This window comes from Simochromis diagramma, unplaced genomic scaffold (assembly GCF_900408965.1).
Source record: "Simochromis diagramma unplaced genomic scaffold, fSimDia1.1 OVJJ01000304.1, whole genome shotgun sequence".
Taxonomy (NCBI): domain Eukaryota; kingdom Metazoa; phylum Chordata; class Actinopteri; order Cichliformes; family Cichlidae; genus Simochromis; species Simochromis diagramma.
Window position 1 is genome coordinate 17,280,888 of NW_024387030.1, and position 27,215 is coordinate 17,308,102.

The following is a 27,215-nucleotide window of genomic DNA, read 5'->3' on the forward strand; positions in this document are numbered from 1 at the left end:
TCTGGCCAGTCAGCGGAGAAACCTCGACTTCCCTGAAGCGAAAGCCGAATCCTTGTTTGTTTAAAAATAAATAAGAAAATGCAGGATGTGGTACTTTGTTTTTTCAGAGATTCTCTCACCGGTAGGAAATGTTGAAGCCGGTCAGGTTGTAGGCAGCATCGCTGAAGAAGTGCAACAGGGCGTAGCCAGATTGAGACACCACCTCCGGGACGGTCTCGTTCCCATATCGCTCAGGAACAATCAGACCGCTACAATAATAACCCAAAAGAAGAGTTTAAGGTGTTTTTATTACCATTTATACTCAAGCGTGTTCCAAGCCTGTCACATATTTGAAGCTTTACCTGAAAGCCGCCAGAAGGGGCGCATAGATGGAGTCGCCGTCGTACACGTAGAGGTGGTCCCAGCTGCATTCAGTAGCAAAGTGGTTGAACCGTAATCGCAGAATGGTGTTGGGCCTGTAAAAAACAGACAAGTTCTCAGACCTCACAGCTACATACATGTCAAACCTTATGCCGAGCAGTCGAAGACAGACCAGACATACAAGCCTGAACAGATAGCCGGTCTTTTTCAGATATCCATTTCTTTGAGCAGAGGTCGGGAACTGCTCGCAAGATTTTTAGGTTAGCAGATCCAAACTTGTCTGAGCGCAAACCTTCGCCAAGGAAGCTCACTCTCTGGGCAGAATTTTTTTACCTTTTACATATTCATCTGGTTTTCTTTGTTCTTTTAAAAATGTACTTTAAGTTTGCAGTGCAGTAAAAATCAGATAAGTACAGCATGACAGATGTTTACTGTAGGTGAAGGAGGTAATGGATAAGAGGTCTGCAAATCTGCAAATAACTGGGCATGAATTATTTCAGCCCATTATATAATATTATACCACAGTATAGTTCTAACTAACGAGGCAGCTCATTCTCTTTGTCTTAAAAATACTTTCTTTAAAGATCGAACCCATCTTGAGGTGATATTTGGATCCAAACTATAATATTATATTTATAATCCCCATATATCAGTATCACTTCCTAAATGTTGCCAATCTAAACAAAGGCAGCAGCATTAAAGCAGTTTTGAAGATAAGACGTTTGACCTTTATTTGAACTTGTAGAAGAGGTCAGAAGTCCAAAGTAACAGGATATTTAATTCCCATATATCGGCCCTGTATGCCTATATGGTGTCAATACAAAACGTGGTTTTAAAGAGTTCTACATTCCATTATTTTCACTTTGACCTTGAAGGAGAAGTCGAGAAGAGGTCAAATCTTTATACAATGCTTTCTATATTACCCTAACCCTTAAACCTAACAATAACCCAATTGTAACCCTGACACTAAAACCACATTTTGAGTCTCAAAAATGCCTTCAAACTAGTGGGGACCTGGATTTTGGTCCCCATAAGGGGTGTTGGTCCCCACAAGTATAGTGAACTTCCAACTTTTGGTCCCCACAAAGATATAAATACACGCTCAATCACACACACACAGACTCGCGTGTAAGAATCATAGTTCATGTTAATTTTTGACCAATACATCAATAATTTGCCCTTGGTGGATGTGAGCCATATTTGAATAGACTGGTAACATGAGCTCTACATGCTTACAAAGTTTTCACAGAATTCACCCAAAAAGCTAAGCTATCGTGTTTACAGACAGACAGAATGGCACGCACACAAACGCTGGTGGTAACGAGGCCTGTGGCGTGTCCAGTTAAAGAGCTTTGTACCTGCATTATGTTTAAAGAAGCATGCAGCATTACTATTCTCAGTGCTGTGATCCCATTGCAAGATAACTATGGGTTTGTGTTGAGGCTAGCCTCTAAAAATCACAGCATCACCATACCAAATGTAAAATCGCTAAAGATAAAAAAAAAAAAAAAAACAGGGTAACAGCAGCATTATAATCTTAAATGCATCAAAAACCTCGAATGGACTACTTAACAAGCACAAGCTGAAGGTTTTGGCACGCCTCTCACAGTGTCCTGAATTACATGTCATAAAAAAACAAAAAAGTTGCCAGACAACAAAAGAGAAGTGCATTCAAGGCCACCAGACAAAAATTAACTAAACAGGAATCATGTGACTCTTCTGGCTACAGAAAATCTCTGCCAGCTAAAATACTTAGAAAAATGGCTGTAAGTCCTGAAGAAGTAGCGCTTTGGGAACTTTGCACACTGTTATTCAAAACTGTAAAAGACAGAAATAAAGAATCAATCTTGCTTACAATTAACGAAATGCACAGTCTTCAATTTTAAGCCCTCTGGAAATCATCTCCTGTCTGTGGTTTTCACACTAAGAGAACATGAATGACCAGAGGTGCCCCAACGTTTCCACTCCATTGCACTTAATTGTGTTTGGAAACAAACAGTTTCTCCAGGAAACGTGTAATTTTTTATTAGATAGGACCTACTGTAAGGTTTTTGCTGTGTTTAGATTTTTACATAGTTTTATTATGTGCAGTAAAAAATATTTCCTTGTTGACTGGGTCACATTTAGCTTTGCACTCTTCAACAGCTGAACTTGTGGAATGATACTTTCAGGACAATAAAAGGTGGATAATTAACTGGGTGATATGGTAGAAACAGTCACCACCTACAGCAACATTTTTACTAGGGTTTGTGTGTGGCCAACCACCAACTACACCTTTATATTCGAATCACATTGCAGTGTTCTGCACAAATCGGCTATGTTTTCCGTATCAAGTGTAAAAACCGTACTGCGGCGTGCATCCCAGTTATTTAGTCTACCAGCAAAACACGATTACATCAAGCGAATTATATGGCAGACAAGTTTCGCTGTTGCACAATGTGTGCTACAGAGACAGTGAATAAACCAAGTATCTGTGGCCGGGTGTTTTTATGCACGGGCAGTGTTCAGCAAAACAGGAAAAAACAAGCTGGCTTAATCTGAGTTTGATTGAAGACATTCATGAGATCCTTTTAAAAAAAAACAAACAAAAAAAACAAAACAAACTCTGCTCTAAATTTGGGGAAACATGGCTAAATGAAATCATTCAAAAGAGGAGGGAAGAAGACAAAGACCCATTCAGTGCATCTACGATGAGAAACTGAGACATACAGGATGTGTTATGAATAGTCACATTTTTCTCTTTATAATTATATTTATTAGAGTGAAGCGATGGCTCCTCCTTAATGACCTAGCAGACAAACTGGGGAATGGCAGCAGCCCCTGGGGTTCGAGTACAGAGGACTTGTGACTGGTAAATTGTTAATCTAATGTAAGCCCTTATTTTTGTAGGAAGCACTGGGACCCCTTTGAGCAAGGCATCGAGCAAAGCCACATTTTAGTAGTTATTTCATTGCCTTTCAGGAGATAAAGTCACTTCAAGCCACTAGAAATGGATTCGCTACACTTAGCTGCAGAGGGAGCTTTTGAAGGTTCAAAGTGAGAGCATATCTGAAGCCCATAAAACCTCTTCAACAGTATTCTTGTCAGTGTGACGCATATAGCGCCTATGTCACTACATTAACCTCTTGTTGAAGATGGGCTAAAGTCTCAAGATGGCATATAAAATGAGCCATCAGTATGTAATGAAACACTGGACGGCAGGGTGACATGGTGATTAGAGAAGCCATCCGGGAAAACGAAGGTCAGAAGTTCAAAACTATGTAAGATGTGCACGGCGAGCAGAAGCGCGATCTCCTGAGCCTTACGTGTTCGTTCTTAGTTAGCCCCGCCTTCCCCCGAATGAGCGTGCTGGCTATCTGCCTGGAATGTAAATGCAAGCGGCGGGTTTAAAGTTTGGATAAGCTCGAAGCCAAAAAATAAATTAAAAAAAAAAAAAAAAAATCAAGAATCGTCGCTTTAAATCGATACTCGGTGGCGTGGATGTGCTGACTAAAACGATAGAGAAAGGAGGCTATTGGATTTCTTACACTTGCTTTGCCATTCATTTTTATCCACATTACCAGGGGCTGGAGCACAGCAGGAGTCTGCAATGTATACTGTGCACAAACTAATCATTATAAATCCCGCCTGCAATATTGAGTTGCGGCCTCAGTTTTCACAATCCTAATCCCATCAGTCTCAACGTTTTTAGGGTTCCTTCCCACTGTTCCCACTGTTTCCCCTAATGGCAAAAGCTAATGATCAACAGGATTGTGCCAGTTTTCCCAATGGTTTTTTGTTTGTTTTTTTAAATCCAGGATGATATAATATATTCAAAGCTGTTAAACTTCAATTGAAAAAGTACTCCTATTGCTAGTGCTATTTAGGACGTGGAACAAATGTGTTCTGGGCTAATTAATTCGGCGCCTCTGAAGAAGAACTTGCTTTCCCATGGCGTTGTCTGTACTTACTGTCCCTCAATGAGCCAGGTGCACTTGGTCTTGTATTTGTAGTTTCCTGGACCGTCAGTCAGATAACCAGAGGGCCCCGTCAATCTGAAAGGAACAGGAAAAAGAGAGAGAGGTCCAAGGTTACTGGTGAACATGTAACTTTTTAGTAGCTGACATTTAGCTGAAAGCGCGGCTGCGCCCATGTACAGCCTCACGGAGCTCCTAGAACAGCTGTATGCTTGTCCTGGAATTTGATTACTTAGGAAAACCTGCAGCTGAAAGACTTCGTGGAAAACTTCAATTGAAAAGAAGATTGCTTATCAAACAATTACTTCCATTTCTGTCTTTTTAAAATGTGAGGATTGATGTTTTTATATTGTTATAACTTTGACATGTTTGGAATTTGCTGTGAACATTTTGCTGGTGGACTTAACATCAGGGACTCAGGATGGGCCTGGTAATAGTTCACAGATAATCGTTTTATGATTGCTTTGTGTCCAAAATCCTAATTCTTTGCAAGAGAAAACATTATTCTTTACATCTTTTTTTTAAGACTCAATCCCTCTAGCAGCTCTTCTTTATCCTGTTGCCAACTAGTTGCAAATAACTTTTCCGTTTTGTAGCATTATTACACAACTTTCGCAGCCTTTTGCTGCCTTGTTCTCAACTTGGGATTCAAGTTTGTATAGGAAAAGTACCATATGTAGAGGTACAATTAAAAAAAAAAAAAAAGTGCAGTACTAATATGTAAGTAAGGCTTGCAATATCGATCCCATATGTCGGTCCGTTTCATGCATGCATGACACACTCACAGCAGCACAGACAAATACTCACTCACTCACACATTCTAACATTATTAGCGTGGAAGGTCTTAACTGTGAGTGAAGATACAATGCTCTGGAAGTAAACTGTTTGTAGGAGGAGAATTTTAAAGAAGCTAAAAATAAAAAAATAAAAAAAAAGCTCTGTATCACTTTAACAGGCAATTACAAGCAAGCAGCCTCGGTATGAGCAACGGAGAGGAAAGAGTTGATGTCCTGTTATAAGCATATTGTTAAAGATGCTGGAAAATGATGCATGTAACTGATGCAACAATTTATATTTTTTTCAATTTGCTTTTTAAGATCTACTTCTTCAAATGCATTGCTAATTGAAACTTTGCATTCATTAGAAATGACTGCATGAAACAAGAGGTTAGAAAAGAGCCACTAAGCAGAGAGTGTGCAGTTAAACACGGTCTTCTTCAAGCAGCACCGTGGTTGAGCAAGCAACAAATAGGACAAAGACAAAGCAAAGACAGCAAATTATTGTCCGAGGCCAACACCATGAGGGGCATGCACAAGCACTAATGGTACAGTATGGCATACGGCCTGTTATTGCCAATTCAATTGCAGTCTCATGACACAGCACCGGTCGGGAGATGAATTACGCAAGGGACACTTAGATGCATACAGACATTGTATCATTACTGATGCAGGTCTCAAGGTGCGAGGAGTCTGCCAACACACCCAGTCGCTCTCTTGTTCCAAAACAGTCTCTCAGCAACATTTCACACCGACGTCTGCTGAGGAAGCTGCAGAGAACACACTGCTCCCGTGTGCAGTTAAAGAAGCGATTTATAGATGTCTGCAGCACAAGTAGAACATTTTAAAAAAGCGCTTTTAGCAAAATTAATCAATCGATACAAGCTGAGCAGTTTGACATTTTGCTACAGGTCCGAACTTGTGTCTTATAATATGAGTGATTTTTTTAATTTCATGTCTTTTTTTTTTTTTTTTTTAAATGGAAAATAGAAGTATTTATATCCTTTCACTTAAAAAAACAAAAACCAAAAAACAGGATGTTCTCCTTTCAGTGTGACGTTTTTGTGTTTTTTTTAAATATTCATCTCTATATTGAGAGCTTCTGGGGAGATTCCATATTGCACAACTCAGGTTTGTTTGTAGCTAGGCAACAAGAAGTGCTGCACGTTACTGAAGACTTAAGCCTGCTCCAATTACTGCAGAGGTTCAGGCCTATAGTCCCAGCTGTGTGAATTGGAGGCTCATGGTCCAAGGCTAAGGGTGTTGTTAAGGGCGGTTAACAGGCCAAATGCATGACGCTATATGACAACAATGCTCTTTGTGCTGTCGCTGCAACTTGTGGATGAAAGTTTTTAACAGAACAGCAAATCTTGGCTTGATTCTTTTACACTGAGTCCATGCTGAATGTTGATGGCTCACCGATTCCTTTAAGAGAATACTTTCAACACATACGGTGAGACTTGTGGCAGGTTTGCAAACGTGTACACCATGTCTATAATTACAGATCAGCCAGCGATAATAAAGCCAGGCCAACAGGGACTTTCAGCTTTTGCAGCAAGCAGACAAACAGCTTCTCCCCCCTGTGAGAGTGATAAGAAAGTCATGAACTCAACACACTGATGCATGTGCAGTTAACATACTGTACTGTTGTTAAAACACAATTATCATACTTACAAGGTAAACAATATTTAAAAAAACAACAACAACAACAGGAACAGATCTGCAACCAAAGGGAAACTCATCAACCTTACAGTCGAACAACATTAGAGGAAGTCAAGGGTGACACTTCAGTAACCGAGTGATAGGACTGGCTTTGTGTTATGCCTCAACTCTAAATGAGCAAATTCAGTAGTTTCAGTTGGGCTCGTCAGAAATCCAGCAGCATCAACAAGTATCTGCTCCAGATGTAAGAGTGGCCTCTAACCAGCTTGAAACTAATTCTAACAGCAACTGAGGGCCAAAATATATACTAGGATTAAGCTGCACAATTAATTGGATTTTAGGTCTGATCACTATTTTGGCTTCCAATAATTAAATGAGCATGATCGAGTATGTTTTTGCGGTTTTAAAACACAAAGCAAATCAAATGCACTCTAAATCGCTGCCCAGCCACATGCATGCATGGGCCAATCACAGTCACTCCCACACTGCACAGCAAAGTTTCTGGACAAGTATATAACAAATGCAAATGTGTGGCACAACAGAAGGCAAAGAGCTTGCCCCTTGAAGCAGATCATTACTGTTGTTTGGAAATACTTCAGATTTAGTGCACGTGAGGTAACCAAGAAGAAATCATATCCAAAGAGTGCTGTGCGTCTGCACCCCAAAGCACCACAAGTAACACATCTGAAGGCCTGAAAGACACTAATTTGGAGTCTAGCTGATGCATGAACTTTGCTACGAGTTTTAGTCACATTCATCATGTAGGTTCAGTCGAGTGAAAAACCTTACCGTATATTATTATTTGTCTGAAAAATTTAGGATAATCCAAAAGTAAAAGCAGTGCTCCTCTGATTCATTTTGTCTTACAACGATTTATATAGATCTGAAGATGTGTTATGTTTACATTTTTGTCATAAACGTAATGAATAATCGTGACAAATAATCGTAATCTTTGATTAATTAGGAAAACGTCTCTCTAAATAGGATCACCGGCTATTCAGCTAGCAACCAAACATGCTAACAAAGAGAGAAAATTCTAAATTTAAATATTGTTTAAAAGCATTTCAAAGTATTTGGTGAATAAACAAATAAATACTGATTCACTGGCTGTGATGTAACATTTTCATATATTTTTTTAACCTATTAGATGCTTCTGTGAAAGCGACATACCCAGAATTAGGTTACACATTTACAGCTTATCAGCTGCACCCTCTGAGTTTGTATTATGTTGGGACTTGGAAAGGGTCATTTAGGACGCGACTGTGTACCTAAAGCATACCTGGGAGCAAAACACTGAACTGAGCTGGTAGTTGTTTCACTATAAATTCCTTGTTTTCGTTAAAGCTTATAATATACTAAATGAGCTGGTAAACTGCAACAAAAATATATATTTTCAAATGATATTTTTATACTTTAAAGTGGTGTAAAAGTATAAAAACGATATTGAGGCTCTTTAAGCCCTTAGGCACATTATAGCATCTAGTTATAATAATAATGGATTGCATTTATATAGCGCTTTTTCGGGACCCCTCAAAGCGCTTTACAATTCCACTATTCATTCACTCTCACATTCACACACTGGTGAAGGCAAGCTACAGTTGTAGCCACAGCTGCCCTGGGGCAGACCGACAGAGGCGAGGCTGCCATATTGCGCCATCGGCCCCTCTGGCCAACACCAGCAGGCGGTAGGTGAAGTGTCTTGCCCAAAGACACAACGACCGACACTGTCCGAGCCGGGGCTCAAACCGGCAACCTTCCGATTACAAGACGAAGACCCAACTCTTGAGCCACGATCACCCCAGTATTAGAAATAACAACACCTTATCTTTACTTTCAGACAAAATACACCCTGATTTTAAGATTAAAAAAAATCCCTTAGTGTCTGTGCTTTTTGCTAGTGGCAAAAATTGATATTAGATAAAATGCTTCATTTCACAGAGTCTATTCTAATACAAATGGTATTCGTGCAGCTGAGCCAAGTGGTCTGCAAAGGGTAAAGTGGTGCAGCTTGAGAGCAAAGCAAACAACTGCTTATTCAAAGGCGACAACAGTCCTGTTTCAGTGGTACAGCCTGGAGAGGCACGCTCAGAGCATGCTCAGACAGAGTGTAAATGCTACAGAGGCAAAAAGCTTTTTGCCTCTGTAGCAAAGAGAAGAAAGCGGCCGATTACAGAATATTAGAGGGGCGATGTCACATTTTCATTGGTGGTCATGATTTAAAAATTTGATATGACTTTGAATGTCATCGGGAAGAAATTTACCACGACATTTAAAGAAGACAAAAATCAGTAGCGCAGCAGTGTGGCCATTAGTTAACTGGAGAAGAGGTGGCTTTTGTAAAGAGGGGCTAATCGACTAATATTTAAGCTACACAAGAGACTGAACTCCATCCATCTTCATCCGCTTTATCCGAGGCCGGGTCGCGGGGGCAGCAGCCTAAGCAAAGAGGCCCAGACCTCCCTCTCCCCAGCCACCTCCTCCAGCTTATCCGGGGGAACACCAAGGCGTTCCCAGGCCAGCCGAGAGATATAATCTCTCCAGCGTGTCCTGGGTCTGCCCCGGGGCCTCCTCCCGGTGGGACATGCCTGGAACACCTCACCCAGGAGGCATCCTTGTCAGATGCCCGAACCACCTCAGCTGGCTCCTTTCGATGTGGAGCAGCAGCGGCTCTACTCTGAGCCCCTCCCGGATGACCGAACCTCTCACCCAATCTCTAAGGGAGAGGCCAGCCACCCTTCGGAGGAAGCTCATTTCTGCCGCTTGTATCCACGATCTCGTTCTTTCGGTCACTACCCACTACCCAAACTAAAATGATCAACAACTAACACTAAGATATACACATACATCAGCAGTGTATTAATGGAAGGGACTCTTTTTAAAGTTGTTGTTTCTTTCCCATACCTGGAAACAAAATCCTAATAGATATACATTTGAATGAATAGATTCATTCAGTCACTAACACATAAAAGGAGGAAACCCGATGGGAGAACAAAAAAGAAAAAACGGTTTCATTTATTACAAAAAGCAGTTCTAAACATTTATTAAAGGACATTTCAAAGGAGCTCTTTAACACACAATCAACTATTAATCTGTCGTTTCAGCAGTTCCATTACTGTCATTATTTGATGAGAAAGCTTAGCGTGAGAACGAGTGAAAAACCAAAGGACTACAGCAGGAGTTTAGGAAACTAAAACAAAGCACAGTCACTAATATCCCTCTCATTTTGCTTTTATTAGATACGTGTAGTAGAGCAAGATGTGATGAATGTGGGGAAAGCAAGCAAGCATCCGAGCCTACGTAATATATTCCCCAACTACTCCGCTATCAGTTCACCCAAATTACATTAAAGCATTTCCAGAAGCCACTTTAAAGTTGAGAAACAAGCAAGAACTCCCAAACACTGAGGGGGTGGCACTATGAGAGCACTTAGGATTCAATATGCGCTCTTTACATAAAATTATTAAAAAAATAAGCAGGTAAATTGAGACACTTCCAGGTTTCACATTAATTGCAACCAATTGCAACTGGTACTCAAACCAGTGCCAGAACATGAACAGGCATCAGACTCTTTATGCACCACCCCGTCCTGCTGCATATGAAAACTGCTTGGGAATCCCCATTCTATGAAAAAAAATTAAATAAATTATCTCCGCAAGAGTTTTATGTCATGCTAATAAAAATGTGCATTTGTGTCCAAGAGTCTTCAAACCAACAGGCGTGAAGCAGCCTTTTGTAGACACTATGTGATAGAGATCAGCCTCATGGCTACAGTCGTTAATATGACAAGCAAGGATTGTAGCTACAACTTACAGTTACAGTTATAACTGTCACTTTATTAGTTTTTAAAGCTTTTTAAAGCTTCTCTAACACAGTGAGCCTGCATCCTAGTTTAACAGCTCCAGTCAGGCAGGAGAGGAAGAACATCCATCCATCAGCTACAGCAGCTAATGAACTGTTCTTCCCAATCTCTTGCTCCACTTGTTTCCTGTCAACTATTTGCTTTCATCTATTAAATGAAACCATACAATTAGCAAAATGTACAAGAGGAAAAAACCCTAGAAGCAATTTACAGTGACTGAAGGTCCCAGGTGAGCAAACAACAGCATAAAAGTAGAAATCTGCAGCCATTACAGTACTCAGAAAGGAGGCGAATCTGCCTCTGAGAACAATTTTTAAAAGCACCTTAACAAGATTCTGCAGAACTCAAGTGTTCAGAATGAAACCAGTCCTTACATGCAAACAAAGATCTTACAATTTTTTATTGCTCTAGTCTGATGAAACTGTTTGGCCGTAATGGCGATCATATTGGTTGGAGAAGAAAAGAGTTTGCAAGTATAGGAACACCAACCCAGCATGGTGGAGGTGCCATCAAGCTGTGGGCTGCTTGTTGTGGGACTTGGGGAGAAATTTAATTTGAGCGGAAAAAGGTTTTTAATGTGGTTGAAATATAAAATTCTGATAAATATTTATAAGATACTTCAAATTAAAATTCCCCCGCCGTGGAATCAATAAAGTCTGATCTTATCTTTTCTTAAACATTCGTTTTGTCAGCATCAACAGTTATGGGGGGTTACAAAACCTTTCATGTCCACATGTAAGACGTGAATTGTCGGAGAAGAAATTATTAGAAATAAGAAGTTAAAGGTTTGTGATAAGGTCTCAAGCTAAAGATTTTTTTTTTTATTATCCATTTGCTTTAATCCTCTGTGGACCTCGCACACCCAGGGGCATATAGTACAATCGTTGAACAATAGATTTTAAAGACAGCAAGCATTTGTAATTGAATGTTTTAATTTCAAATATGAAGAATTAAATAAGGAACCTGTACTTTGTTAGTGGCTATCACAAAGCCCTAAACTCAGATAGAAATTTAAAACGAAGAAGGTGGCTGCCTGAAACTTTGAAGTCAAGGCTACCAAAGGTTAACAAAATGTACATAAACTGGTGATGCAGTAGGATTAATATTAAAGTTTCCCTGACCCAAAACAGGGGAATAACAGAATGAAATATCCATGGAAAACTAAGTTAAACTATAATTAGGAAAATGGGAAATGAGTAGTCTCAAGTTCTTCAATAGTCTTTCAAGGCTTCTCGAAGAACATTCAAAGCTCTTCTTTGGATGTTGGCTGCATTTGTTCTGTTCTCTGTAAAGATGACCGAACACTGCTACAATAATGTTCAGGTCCTTGCTCTAGGGAGGTCAATCCATAAATAAACCACTGACAATCGGATGCTTACCCAATAGTATGGCATGGATCACCAGAATCTGCCTTCTTAGATCCATCAAGTTCAACAAGATCCTCAACACCAATGACTGTAATGCAGCCCCAAACCACGACAGAGCATCCAGTGTGTTTTACAGACGGCTGCAAACAGTCATTATTGTAACTCTACACAATCGACACATGTTGAAACTTCAAATTTCGATCAATTATTCTGCAAGACCTGTTGTTACTGTTTTTAAGATGAGATAAGCTTTATTAGTCCCACACGTGGGAAATTTGTTTTGTCACAGCAGGAAGTGGACAGTGCAAATGTTATATAGCAAAAATTAGAATACAATAAGAAGAAAATAGTGTACACAACTGTACAGAATAGAATAAAATAATATATACAGTAGAATAAAATATACAATAGGATAAAAATAAAATACAAATGCTTTATACAACTGAGTAAAAATACAACTTTGTCAGAAAAAGAGTATTGCACTTAGTGTTATTGCGCATGTGTGGATGTGTGTGTTTGATCAGATGGAAGTCCAGTTCTTGTGTCATTATGCATACCTCAGTCTTTTCTCCCATCTTACTTTCAGTTTATTTGCCGTAGACAGATTTTTAGGCCTTCTTTTGTCCTCCACTAGTCCAGCTTCCTCCATATATTTAAGAATAAACAGTACACCTTGTAGAGATATGCTAAGCGTGCAGCTAATTATTGTTTAGGAATCACTTTGTTGGTGCAAAAATAATATTCTGTCTCAGTCAAACCGTTATCTTTGGGATTTTTTTCCCCAGAAGGCTGCTAGTAACAAAGCGCCTAAAGATACAAATCAAGTTTTCTGTCATGTGCAGACAACAGTAGTGCGTCCCTTGTTTTGGGTGGTTTTTTAATACTTGGATGATTCATAAGTCAGCATTAAGTGGCTCCAAAAGTAAAAATCCCCTGAAAATGTCCATGAACAAGAACTGGACTGAAAATGAGTGAAAAGGATGTGCAAAGAAAAACCCAGAAAGCCTGGAGACCTAATGTTAAGACCACTCTAAAACAAAAGAAATGAGGGGTGCTTCAAGGCTTTTGCACAGTAGTTTATATCAAAAGAACAACAACAACAACCCCCTTCTTCATGTTGATTTTTGGCCCTCAAAGCTAGAATAGGGACTCCATTTTGGCACACCCCTGTCACAGAAAGCTGCTTTTACCAGCATTCACCGAGCCTTGTATGGCAGCATTGTCTGTATGCTAAACACGGCCTCAGACCACAGGCTCTCCGTGAAAAACTATCAGCGCTTTGACCGTGTTAACAAAGTAACACAGCGCCGATTCCAAGCAAATGTGGAATCACAGCAGCAGTACGTTTACCGTTCCACTTCAAGATGATTAGCCTAGGGTGATGTGGCTTCAGTATCACTTTTAATGCTGGACCCACTGACACAGGAGCACTGACAGCTGAACATTACACTGTACGAGAGTGGCCTGTTCTGCTATTAGCGAAGTTCACGGTCAGACAAGCAGCACCACAACCAGTCTGGCAGCACTGTGAAGCAAAGAGAGATCTCCGTTTTTTTCCACTTATCAGCAGAGTTTTTCTTCTGATGCCAGGATGAAGCTTTTAAAAGAAGCTGGAAAAGACAAACGTAGCAGCCTTAGAAAAAACGGATTAACTTTAATGAGCCCCGTAGGGAGGTTCATCCTAGCAGTTGACCCCCTGGGTTGTATTAAAGCAGTCCTGAAAAAGAACCTAAAGCTTTGGTATTTTGATCAAGGGCGACTGAAAGAGTATGTCTTATACTTTTAATGCATGCCAGTCAACCACCACCCTACAATAAAAGAGCGTGGCGTACAAATAAAGATCTACATAAAAGCCAACCACTGGGTTTGTCAGCTGTTTAGGACAAAATAAGCAAATTCCATTGACTTTAGCCTCTTCTCTATTACACATTACTAACTAATGAGAGAAAAATCATAAATATTAATAAACAGAGTTTAACTCCATTCAAACCCAGCATTCTTAGAGACGGGTACCCTGAACGCAGCTGGTGGTCAGCGATGATTTCCCACACTGATAGACTGTCGAGGCTGATACTCGAGTGCAACAGAATCACAGTTTTTATTCACAGCCAAGATGAGCCATTTCACCCAGAGACCACTTAAGCCCAGTGTTCTGAAACATTAGACGCTCAGCAGCCATTCAGCCTTCATTTCACCTGCTCAGATGTGCTCACCAATCGGCTGCACTAATGTGGAAATTGTTCCAGCTTCCCTTCCCTTCATCATGACCGACTTGTGAGCGCGCATAACACAGCAGGCCTCCCGCTGGCTCTGCTTTATGACCTGGCAAGACTGATCACAAGCAGAGGCAGCATGACACAGTATTGAATAAAATGCTCTGGACTCCCTTTACGAAAAAAGAGAAGAAAATCCGCTGCCTACAGGGTGGACCCGACTCACACGTTCTTAGCTGCACAGACACGCTAGCTCATCAGAACAAGATCACCTTGCTTAACAGCGAAAAGAAAGAAAGCAGAAGTGTAAAATTACTTCAAGAGGTCACATTTGAGCTCTGTCAAGGAAAAAAATGATTTGGGGAACAAGATGTTTTTTTCATTCGGTGCTTGCTAAATGTCATAGTTGAAGGATGAGCAGAAGGGCGCGATGCTATGGAAAGTGATCGTGACTGATTCCGAGTGAAACTGTCATCAAGTACTGCGGGATAATTTCCAGATCAGAGGACAAACTCCAGTAATGCAAAGTGACAGTAAAATGGGAACAGAGGACGGGCACAGCGGTAATAATTGCCAGTTTACAACTTTCGAAAATGTGCAGCTTTGGCATTCACACACTCGCACACAAACTAGTGGCACTCATGGTTTAAATCAGAGTTAAAGAAAGCCAACACGGATGTGGGCAGATACGAGGGGGGTGTGGGGGGCGAGTGAGAGATGATGCAATAATGGGTTTGTCAAGTGGTACCTTCCTCCCACTTCTCACTAACCTGGGCAGCTCAGCTATAAAAGCACAAAGTGCCCCCCCCCCCCACATCCCATACTTTGACCCTGAGCTGCTGCTGTTCTGGCATCAGCACACAATATCAGTTATCTGAACGTTTCAGTGGGCCAAACATCATGCAGGCAGCTTTTCAAAGAGTCCCGTGAAGCTGAAGAATGCAAAGCGTCTCACCTACTGGCCTGAAAAAGTGGGACACTACCAACAGAACAGCAGTCTGGTTTAGTCAGAGATAAATTACTTGGTTAGATTGAAAAAAAAATAAATAAATAAAGGCTAGCAGAGAGTGCACTGTGGCTACAAGTCAAAATGGTTTTGAGGGGCAGTCTGTCTGTCTGTGCTGTCAGATTTTCTAAAGAATAATGTCAGACTACAGAGGAAACATGCAGCCCGGCTACTCCTCATGGTTCTGTCCTTTCTGATAGGTGATCTTAGTCAAGAAATGGTGTGTACGAAAACAGGCTGATGATCTGCGTGAATGAGTGGCAAGATGTGACACTAATTCGGATTAAAAAGCTCTGAAGCTCAATGTTGGTCAAATGTTAAATACCACATTCACACAGGCATAGCCGTCCAACCCACACACTTGAATCATTCAGCAAACACATGCTGCATTTAAACAAGGAGGACTGTGGCCTTTGGGGGGAACCGCTTCGCTTGTAGCTGGGGCAGAGGTAGTAGCAGACCGGTACTTGAACGCCTCGAGTGTGGGCTGCTCGCCATCTCCAGACAAGGACTGTCAGGTCTGAATTAGCAAACATTTGGCGCAAAACAAGGCAGACGTAGACTCCACATTCAGCTTATGTCACTGCTAACAGTAGGCTATAATCTGCCAGTGTGTTTTACGTTACCTGAATCGCCCTCCGCAGTGCTGGCATTGGTCCCCAACCCAGCCGGGGAAACATACACATTCGCCAGTGGCGGTGTTACACTGGCCGTTCATACACGGCTTATCGCACTCCTTGGCCTCGGTGAAGCCAGGCAAGCCGGACAGCAGCCCGATAACCGAGAGAAGGAGCGCGGTGGTCAGCATCAGCAAGCTCCGGTCCCGACCAGAGCCCGAGCAGGCCCGCCGCGTCGCCCCGTACATTCTCTCACAAAAGATGGCTGCTAGAGGCAGGCGCTCCGCTGACTTCGGAGGTAGCGAGCCGACGAGCTACCTGTTGATGTAGTTCCGTTTATTGGACCAGAGGTACGGTTTCCCTAGAGGGAAGGTTTAGTGTCTTCGCTGAACCTGGTTTCTGCCGGTTAGTTGGTTTACATCTTTCCAGTGGTTGTGTTTCCCAGCGCCGCACCAAGCCGCATATTTACATCCAGAAGTGACGTCACGACAACGGAAATGCGCAACGGAAGGAGGCAGAGCGCGCAGGGCTTTAAACTTTTATGTTGGAAGACAGGAAAAGTCCTTTCGTTTTCTCAGACAGCTCCTTAGCAGCTTTCTCTTATTATTTTTTTCTCTAAAATAATCACCGTCGTCCGTTTGCTGCTCGTGTTCTAAGCGTAGTTCGATGTTTATTTTAATATTTTTAATACAAAATAATAATATATAAGAAATATGACCTCCTTCCTCCGCTCCCACTACAGGACATAGTTCACATAAAATCAGACTATTCACGATTTAAATGTTTATGCTCTTAAGAACAGCAGCTGTTGACATTTAATTCATATCGTGGGTTTATTTATTCATTTCATTTTAACCCTCTCAGGCTCAAATTAAACTTTGTGTTGCTAATGCACAACTAAGTCCTGCAGTGGTACTTCTGAGTAAAAAAAAATCATAAAATATGTATGTGGGGTAATCAGGTTGTTAGTTTTTAACTGTTGCAAATAGGCAAAGCCTGCCTTGAGAGGGTTAAATCAGATAATTGATAAGCCTATACAATATTGCCTCTTAAATGTTATGATTTTATGGCCATATTCTAAGCTTAAGTTAAGTTAACCTATTTAGCTATTTAGCTTAAACTTTATAGTCATGCGTCACTGAATATGAGGAAAAGTGTATACCACTATGACTGTTATAGTACTATAACTAGCCTTTCCATGATGCTTTGCGCACACAACAGGACACCGTTTTTAGTTATAACTTGTGAAACTAAGACTATTAACCTTGAATTCTAATCCGAGATGCAGAATCTCACAAATCATCTTACATGTTGTGGTAGAGAGACAAGACACTCAAGGCAGAATCCTAAACCATAAGTGAGCCTTTGTATATCTGATAAATGGTCCCAAACAAAATGCAAAAGTTTCACTTGGATTTATAATCCAAAGAAAAAGAAGTCCAAAAGAAATGTAAAGACCAGATGGGCAGAATGCCTCCTGCAAGCTCTGCTTTATGATGTAGACACACCATAATACTTCCACTTAAGCTTCTCCATTCTTTCTCTGTGTCCAAACAGCTGTACTTTTCATCTCTCATAATCTTTCTCTCGGCTTTCCTTCATGTTCTTCTGTCTATAACCTCATAGTCAATTACTGTGCAGAGTTCTAGCGATTGTGTTCTTTGAGACTACAATTCCCATCATTCACTCATGTCTTGGCAGATGTTCTGGGGTTATTTGCCATTTTTCTCTGGCTAGTATTCTTTCCAGAGTCTTTGAAATGTTCTTCTCCCTACCTCTGCCATGCTCATTCTGTACAGTGTGGCTCTCTTTGAGTTTCTTGGTGATACTTCTCTCTCCAGTTCTTGACACTTGGAAACCTTGTGATAACTTTGTATGTCCATCCCCTGCTTTCTGATCATCAACAATTCTCTTTCTGAGACTAACCTGATTTGTTTTTGGCACGGTACTTCCTCAGTGACAGCTAAAAAGCCTTGCTGAAGTTTTTATTGGAAGGTAACCTCCAGTTTTAACTTGATTTTACAAGCGTTGAGGATTACAAAGTTAAAGCACATCATTATCCCTATCTGTAAGTGGCTGAATACATCAAGTTACGCCAAAAAGAGGCCTTCCCTTTATACACAATTTGATATAAGGGTTATCTTCAAGGTGTTCGTCCTGTATCAACACTGTATTATATGGAATGACCTGGTAAATTTTGTTTGTTTTTTAAAATCCTGTCCTGTCTGGCAGCTTTTGCAAATAAGATTTATGATGAATGCACTGTTGTGCCAAACACATTGTGTTTTTCCAAGATCAGCTGTATAAATCTCTATATGCTCCTCTTTTTCATGTATTTTTTTTTTTTATCTCTTTATTTATTCATTTCTATTTGTGTTATTTCAGTTATTACATTATGTGGTATACTATGTGTAAAGAAGGACAGGCAGGAGAGAGAGAAAAAAGATGGGAGGAGAAAATAGGGGAAAATATAACAAAAGGATAGAGTACAAATCGAAATGCACAATGTTTCCCCAACTGCTGGACCTCTAAGAAAAAACAAAGATGAATAACCTGGAACACAAAAATATGAAAACGCACAGATACATATATCCACATATATTTAAAGCCACTCAAGGTCAAGGTATATTTACTCCCCTTACCTCAGTCTCAAAGTGTATATTTATTCTTACTCTTCCTATATTTATTGTTGTTCTTTTGCACTGCTGTAACTGGAGCCTCTCTATATACTGTACTGTATATAGCAGAGATGACAATAAAGTTTATTTTGACTTTGACTATCTCCGTGTGGTGTGTGTGTGTCACAAATGTACTCGATAATGAGGTTGGGAAACCACAATAACGCCCTCCAGGGGTCAGAGGCAGACTGAGCTGGATCCAGGAGGCCATCCGCAGCCCCCAAGTTTACTGAAGAGCAGAGGCCACACATCTTGGTGATGTTTAAATTTTGAGAACATGTGTAGCGCCACCTTATGCCACACAGAACGTTACGTCACTGGGATGGTTGGTTGTGGCTCATAGACTTACATTCGTTTATTTTAGCTAACTAGTGAGAGAATCATTAACTGAGGGGATCACTCTTGTGCTGCCCGTCTGTAACAATGAGTTTTACACTAAGAAACAGAGGATATACTGTCCACTTTCACCGTCTCTTTAGCTGTAATTGTCTCTTTGGTCAGCTGCACTGAAACGGGAAATTCCAGCTGTTCGCTGTAATGTTCAGGTTTGTAAAGCACTTTATAAAAAAACAACAAATAATCATGAAATCATGAAATATTTCAGATGTCATACGGTTTTGTCTGTCCCAGCTTTTAAGGCTATACTGAATTCATCTTTATTGATTTACAGCCTTGCTGGCGCTTACTTTGATATAATACTCTCATCACTCTTACTCACTCTCACTTTGTAAAATGTATGAAAGCACATTATTAGATGAGCTCTGTCACGTTGTAATCTTCTATTTCAGTGCATCATATACATGTGAGAAAATATGTCAAGTAAGAGACAGCAAAATGATTTATAGGCCTGCTGCCTCAAGTTATATTCCTGTTTGTGTCTGAATTTCTTAGCAGTCATCCCGACTGATGAACAGGTGATTGTTATTTTAAAAAAACAAAAACAACCCCCCCAACACACTGACCCAGAGACTCCAGACGAAGGACACAAAACTTTACAAACGGTATAGAACAGTTTATTAAATTTAGACTTTTAAGAAGTCATCATATTCCAATGCACTCCATCGAATGAAGCGCATTCGTAATAACACCAACCCCAAAAGGATTGATCACGGCATCAAAAACATAAATAAAGCAAATGAACATATTTACAATTTAACATGGGAGTTGTGCACAAGAACACGCAACTACATGTCTAGGAGGAGAGATCAGACGCCGAGGAGAAGGGTCTGACTTTTCAACGAAACCATCCGGACGCCTGGAGTGGAAGGAGGAGAAACACGATTTAACAAAGCGTGAGAGAAGACCTACAGTGTAATCACATTTTCTTGGATTGACAGAAAAGAGGGGAAAGCGCAGAACCTCTGACAATACTCTATAATGCTGTTTTCAGTATTAATGGTATAAAGATGACAAGCCATCTCCTGCTGTAGGTGATTACAGTCCCCCATCCTTGTCCATGAATAATCACAGTTCACTCTGGAATTAAAACAGGGGACGAAACGTTTTCTCCGCTAGAAGAATTTGCCCTGAATCAAATGTCTGAATCAGATATGAAACATTTAGTCTACAAAAGGTGTGACGAAAGAACACCTTCTTTATACAGTCCTTAACAAAGCAATTTCCACCTCTGTCGTGGTAGGTTTACAGTTCGTTTTAATCATCGTCGAGAGAATTGGATTTGGACATGAATGGCTCGTCTTCAGTGAGCTGAGTGGATGGATGAGCAAACATCACTATGACTTCCTGTAACAGTCAGGATTTTACAGTAATCAAAAACCCTGAAGATAATCAAAAAACTGTGCTTTAAAAAGAAAAAGACAAGAGCCTTAAAAAAGTACAATCATTGAAAGCATGTTACAATTAGTGAGTGTGTGTAGTTACAAATGGGTCATGTGATTCAGCACTTCTAATGCACATAAAAAAAAAATGTGGATCACATAACCAACATCAGGTCCAGGTCCCCCAGTACACAGTGTAGAGGGGTATCGACAGTATCGACTTATTAGCTAAATGCTATTTTTCTGCATCACAGGAGGGCTGCAGACCTCAGTATTTGTGTTTTTGTGCTTCACTGGGAACACCAGCTGGATGGGGTCGGAGCACAGTAGCACAATTCCGAAAACGTGAGGCGAGTTATCCGTCGAAGAAAAGTACACTTAACTGACTTTCAAATGGCACTCTGGTTCATGCAGATTCTCCTCCGGCAAACCCCTTCCACTTGGGTCCCCTAACGTGTGAAAACAAACACTGAGAATAATTTCAAAGAGGCAACCACCATCATCTCGTCTCTGGAGGTCACGCAGTAACATTCAGCTATCAGAGATCGTCTCCTCTTTGTTTCCTCTCTCACAGTATATCACACTATCTTACAGTAGCTTAATGAAAAAGCCATTTACAAGCAACAATATGTACAAGATTGGTCTTAGGAATTACAAAGAAAAGCATATAAACAGGGTTTTCTCTTCAGTTCTGTACAGAGAGCAAAGAGGTGTTAGAAAATGATTGAGCACCTCAGAGTCATTGTGTAGAATTTACACAAAAAAAAAAAAAACTTTGTCCAATTACTGGCTTTAAGATAAACTCACATTCACCCCTTCATTTTCCTAACAGGTACATACAAAAGGACAAGAGCCACAGGCTCAGCATTCATTCAGAAGGGGCCAAAGGCCCTTTCTAAAGGCAAGTCATATCTGATGGAAAGGACTCATAAACTCTTTCTATGCAACACATCACCTTCTCGCATTAAAAAAACAAAACAAAAACAGGGAAAAAAAAAAAGTGGTCTCTTTTTTTTGGTCTCCCGTATCAGGCATGTTGGGTGTCAGAACACCAATTAGTGCTCGTACTAGTGACCAGTACAAATCACTAGTAGATAGGATGATCAAGCATCAAAGGCCCCTTTGGAGTGTCCTCTTGGTTTTGATACCTGAGGTGTAGTGTGAGTGAGTGAACACTGGCTGAACGTTGGGAGGAAGCAGCATGTTCTTAGCACGTGCGCCATGTCAGAGTCAGGAGAACGGCAACGCTTTAGGATAGTCACAGGTAAACACTGCGAAATAAATCAGAAGCAGAGTCTACTCCGAGCTGTCTGGATACAGTAAACGCTGCCCGTCAGGTAATCAGGGCTGTTTTAAAATAGCCACTGATAATTATTCGCAAGTACTAAGTACCACTCGAGCCAAGCCTGGCAGTGAACGTTACGGAACGGCTGTCGCTTTTAAAATATCCCTTCATTTGTAAGCAAGATTAAAATTGGAAGCCTAGGCAACAAAATGTAACGGCATGTGTATTTACTAAGAAACGTAGCTGTGCAGGATTTGTGCCTCACTACCGTAAAGAGAGCGCGACGCCATCCAGCACATCTGCTGTTCTTAGTGTTCAATGTGATTGTGTCCGAAGCGCAATGGGATGGCAGGGCACCGAGGGGTTTCAGTAGGGTGGCAGACCACAAGGTGGGGGTGGGGGTCACATGTTGTAAGGTTTTCAGTTAGTTGATGTCTGGCGTGAGGGGCGGCCCATCGAAGAGGCGCTGTAAGTGCGGGAGCGCTGCCTCACGGCCAATCGGCAAGGCAGCTCGAGCTCCTGGAAGAGGGGCATCCCTGTGATATCAGCCGCCTCGGGACGCTTGTTGGGGTTCGGTGACAGCATGCTGTGGACCATGGCCAGCTAAACAGGGAGGAAACAGACAGTAAAAATCTGTCAGATAACATTATCATCCATTTCTTCAACTGCTTTGCTTATAAAAACATTAGAATAATACAATACTAAATGAAATAATTAAAAAACAACAACAACAACAACAACTTAAATACTACGGCTCAGAACTACTACTAGCACAGTGAGATACTCAGGTAAGAAGTAATTTCCAGTGTCAGAGAATCACAGCTTATGCTCTGGGATTATGTTAATCTAATTACAAAGAAAACAGGTAAACAAGATCATAGGACCACACAAACAACAAATTACAGCCTCAGTTTGTAGTTCGGTGGTCAGTCCCATGCTTAATACAGAGCGGTAATTTAAAAAAAAATGCTCATCTGTGTATTTGATTAAATAAGTCATTCTAATTGTAATTCGAGTATTAATATAAATCAGCAAATGAGTCAAGCTGCTTTTAACTTTTCAGTGTGCAAACGGATTTTCATTTATTTTATAGTCTATTTAAATCTGCGACTGACTTCATTATAAGCGCTAGCGGCAACAGAAGCTATAATCCTGCATGGATTGTGCATACAGAAGACTTTCACTTAAACACTTGTAACAACATTCCCTTGGATTCTTTCGTTGATTAATTTTGACAGCTTCCTCTGTTATGATGCAAATATATTGCAAGCTGGATTGTTTCGAATTAATTTGCCAACATTTCTGGCACTTAATAGACACTCTGGCTGTGTTGGATTTTGCTGATGTCATCCTTTGGGGGTTGCGTCAGGAAAGGGCATCCAGCGTGAAAATCTCCCAAATCAAACATGGGAGAGCGACCCGCTGTTGCGACCCCTTGTGAATAAGGAATTAGACAAAAGTAACTTTTATGTGTTTGGAAGCAAATAAGCTCAGACAACAGAATCTTTTTTTAGGCTTTTGAAAATGAAGCACTGCTAAAGTTAGAGTTAGGGCTCCTAATATTATTATAGAGAGCTCAAATTATGAATTGGAGTCCTGCTGGCACCACTGATGAGAAGAAACCTCCCAATCATGTATATCTTACATTTCTGGCTCAGATGCAGTGCATATTTACAGCCACTAGGTGGCAGCAGATAGCAACTCACCTCCTGAACATTGTTTTTGGAGAAAACCTCTGGGAAGCGCAGGACTCTCACTTCTGTCAGTGTCTGGAAGAAAGGATGTAAACACCTGTGAGCCGAGCTGTGCTAATGGCTTACCAGGTCCTTTGTTGCTGAGACAAAGACTTCATGGCTACTAAGAAACTGCCTGTGCATGCCTCACGTGAGCACTCGTGGGTAAAGCCAACACATAAACTAACAGCAACGATGAGAGAAATAACAATAATCAGCAATCGTGAATTCTTGATTTCTCAACACATAATGACATTGTAGGAGGCAGGAAGATAAACGGCCTCACTAGCTTACACACAATTGGCCAGCTGGGCTTCTTACTGAAGCCAAAATGAGATCATTTCATTTCAATCCGAATCATCCAGTCATTGAATCATTTCTTACGTTTTTCAAAAGTTCCACAACACATTTTATTCAAACCTTCATAGACGCTGCAGCTCAGTAAGAATAAGTAAATAAGATGAACAGTAAATGTTTTTCATTATTTTTTAAGCTCAAAATTGTTTTTGGATGTTGAGATGTTTAACAGGAGCCAGACAGCAAATATGCACAATTTGCAAAGGAACTCAAACCAGTTTTAGATCATGTTAAATACAAATTAATCCTACAATAATATTAATCTCTTGGTTGTTAAGGAAACCTAATTACAATGTAATTCACAACCCTTTTACAGATCCTAAAATAAAGTAATAATAAGCCAGGTTTATAAGGATATGTGTTTTCTGACTCACCCTCACTCTCTCCATCTGAGTCCTGAAAGGATACAGCAACTCAAACAGGATCAGACCCAGAGAGTATATATCCACTTTATGAGAGTAGGAGTTTCCAGAGAGCTGCAAGGACAAAAAGGAAAGCACATAATTAGTCCTGATTGCAGAAGCAGGAAACCAAGAACTAAATGTTGTTGTTTTTTTTCTTTAATGAACGGCGCTTCCTCACCTGCTCTGGGCTCATGTAGAGTTTGGTGCCGACCTGGCCCGTGTGGCGGGTGAGGAGTGGGGCAGGCGTGAGGGCGCTCGGTTCATCTTCATCTTCCTCCTGGTCCATTGCTGTCACCAGGCCAAAGTCTCCCACTTTCACTACGTCGTCCATGGTGAAGAAGATGTTGGAGGGCTGCAGGAGCAGCAGTTACAGGTTACATCACGCGCACCACACAAAGAATGACGACAGCAGAGTGGTTTACTAAACTCTACTTCACATGCTGCCCATAAAACAAACAGTAACACACAACACTCTAATCCAGCCAAGTCTGAAGGAAAGTTTTTCTTCCCTAACTGAAGCTGCAATCAGGATATTTTTTACCTGTGTTTAATATACACAGCAAAATCACAGAATTTAGATGGTCACACACGCACAGACGATGTGTACATGTTCACCTTGAGGTCCCTGTGCATAAGCCCCTTGCTGTGCAGGAAGTCGACAGCTTCTGCAATCTGCAAGAAGATGTCCAGACACTGGTTGTGCTCCCTTTGCTCCAGCAGGCAGCGCTGAGCCATCCAGTCCTTCAGGTTCTCCTTCCGACAGAGCTGCATCTGGATGTACAGGTAGACCTGGAGACGGGGCGAGAGGATTCACCACATTACAATTTCACACTGCACTCTTAAAAACAGTGGATATATTGTTAAAAAAAAAAAAAAAAAACAAGAACCCAAAACTATTCACAAACCTTAGGTGAAGGTTGAACCCGCGGATTTGGAGGTGTTGTGGGGAGAGCCAGGGCGAGCGAGGTTGGCCGAGGAGGAGAGGAAGAGACGGGGGGGACAGATTCCTGTCGTCTGGTGTGTGACGAGGACGAACTGTTCTTCTCCGTCACCGTGCCAGGACTGGCTGGGCCAGAGGCAGAGTCCGTGTCTGCGTCGGCATCTCGATCGCAGCCCGAATCCTCGAACACAATATCAAAGGAAGAGGAAGTGCAGTCACTGGGACCGCGGGGAGGGCAGAGCTCGAACGAGTGGGGGGTGTCTGACGCGTCAGGGTCGGCCTGGCTGTCCCTCTCAGACATTAGGCTGTCGTGGCCCAGCAGCGGGGGGAAGGACAGGTTGGTGCCAAAGCCCACAATGCTGCCTGTGCTGCTGGAAAACAGCACATGATCTTTGGCTGATGCTTCATGAGCATCTCCTTGAGGGTTGAGGACAGGGGACACTGAGCTGGAGACGGGTACTTTGACTGACAGAGCCTCCATGTGATCGAGGAAGCTCATTGGCCAGTCAGTGGTACTGAAAGAGAAAAAGGATTGTTGTTTCTCCCAATATTGATGCAAGACAAACAGAAGATGTGTGCCAATCATTTCAGCAGTTAAATAAGGACTCGTGAACAACAGGCAGAAGGTGCTTTCAATGTAGTTCTTTCAGATTTTTGTCATGTGAGCTGTAAAAACAGCACAGTAGTAATATTACATGTGTAGTGCACGGGGACATGGTTCTAATCAATACATATCCACCAAAGCAATTAAAAGCAGCACACAGCAGACATCAAATTAAATTTTAAATACTCAATTTTAATGCGCACAAGATTTTTTTATCCCGTGGCATTTTAACATCTGTGAATCAAATTAGCCAAGTGGGATAAAGATGTGTGGTGCACCATTTGTCACAAATGTCAATAATTAATGATTCCAGAGGGGACAGCTAGATTTTCATTGGATGTCCGCACGCTGGTTCGGCCAGCTGAGCTACAAAAGGTTTAAAGACATCTGGCTCACCTTGCATCTTTCAGCCACCTCTGGTCCATTTCCTCCTGCCAGCCCTCAGGAGGGCTCTCTTGCCAGGCGTTGAAGTAGCGAATGATCCCCGGGTGCTCCAGCTTTGCTAAAGCCTTCACCTCTCGCATCACCTTCTCCCGGGCCAGCTCCCTGAACGACAGAAAAACGAAAAAAAGAAAAAGAAAAACCCACTGAGGTTGTAATAAGCCACAAGTCTCCACCAAAGCTTGAATAAGCACAGCAGGCCTGAAAATAATTAGCCCCTTTCACACGAGGATCAAACTATAATGCCACTTTTGCTTATTTATGTAGAACCAGGCAAAGATGGTGTAAAGCAAACCCAGTGTGCATGTTCAGATAGTGTTTCAGCAATCGGGGGGGAAAAGGAGCCATGGCATGTAACACACTGTGGCAACCACGGTGCCTCTGCTGTTGACTAAAAAGGTACAACAACAATGGCTCCCCATTCTTTTTAAAGTGAACAGGCAATGCAGGTGGAACAGTCCTGGCTGGAACAGACTGTGTGAAAGAGACTAACATCTGAGCTTTGTTGCATCAGTGAACAACAGGACTAAAAGAAAAACACACAGAGCTACTGCAGCTAAACATTTATTACCCATGCTTGTCAGCATAAATTATAGCGCACAGATAATATTTGTTCTGAAATGTCAGTTTCCTCTGCATGGGTTTCTGTGTTTAGACCAGTGGGCTGCTGCTTACATAACTCAGTTTAACAGCTTTAGAGAAAACAGAGATAAAGGAAGAGCTAATAGCCTCCAGCTAAGGAAGTCTGGCGCAGCCTAGCGAGAGATGCGCTACCTATTGGGCAAGCGGATTCTTTTGATGGCGTAGTTGCAGTCGTCCACTTTGTTGCGGGCTTCAAACACGACGCCAAACCCCCCGCGGCCGAGGCACTGCACTGGCTCAAAGTCTGTCAGGTACCTGAGGAGAGACACTTTGGTTAGCAGTGTGGAAAGACGACTCGCGGCCCTCCAAGTGCTTTAAAATTATCATCTGGATCTCTGATAATTTAAAAAAAGACCAAGAAGGAGGCCTATTAAATTATAAATCCCAATTAGCAGAGAGGGAATTACAACCAGTGTGTAAGATAAGTGCTTTGTTTTTTCACTGCCTTGGCCACACTCCACTTTAAGGTCAGCAAAAATACATTTCTACAAACCAAAGAGAAACTTTAAACTTTATGACTTTCTGGCAGGTTTACTT

General features: G+C 41.4%; 2 protein-coding genes across 6 annotated transcripts in view; both read right to left on the bottom strand.

The window, feature by feature from the left end:
- The window catches only part of atrn (attractin), a 129,381-nt gene extending 113,058 nt beyond the window's left edge, over positions 1–16,323 (bottom strand). For 2 of the 4 annotated variants that reach the window (XM_040042310.1, XM_040042309.1), the window contains exons 1-4: positions 15,826–16,323; positions 4,311–4,394; positions 342–455; positions 120–248 (exon numbers count right to left, since the gene is read on the bottom strand). In XM_040042310.1, the coding sequence (XP_039898244.1) occupies positions 120–248; positions 342–455; positions 4,311–4,394; positions 15,826–16,064 (566 nt within the window). In that variant the 5' untranslated portion in view covers positions 16,065–16,323. The remainder of the gene's footprint in view (positions 1–119; positions 249–341; positions 456–4,310; positions 4,395–15,825) is intronic. The other 2 variants (XM_040042311.1, XM_040042312.1) reach the window with 1 other exon arrangement.
- Positions 16,324–19,485: 3,162 nt separating this feature from the next.
- Positions 19,486–27,215, bottom strand: part of eif2ak3 (eukaryotic translation initiation factor 2-alpha kinase 3) — a 28,521-nt gene continuing 20,791 nt past the window's right edge. For both annotated transcript variants that reach the window (XM_040042317.1, XM_040042318.1), the window contains exons 11-18: positions 26,811–26,933; positions 25,992–26,141; positions 24,957–25,506; positions 24,667–24,840; positions 24,230–24,403; positions 24,022–24,123; positions 23,264–23,326; positions 19,486–22,160 (exon numbers count right to left, since the gene is read on the bottom strand). In XM_040042317.1, coding sequence (XP_039898251.1) covers positions 21,978–22,160; positions 23,264–23,326; positions 24,022–24,123; positions 24,230–24,403; positions 24,667–24,840; positions 24,957–25,506; positions 25,992–26,141; positions 26,811–26,933 — 1,519 coding nt within the window. In that variant the 3' untranslated portion in view covers positions 19,486–21,977. The remainder of the gene's footprint in view (positions 22,161–23,263; positions 23,327–24,021; positions 24,124–24,229; positions 24,404–24,666; positions 24,841–24,956; positions 25,507–25,991; positions 26,142–26,810; positions 26,934–27,215) is intronic.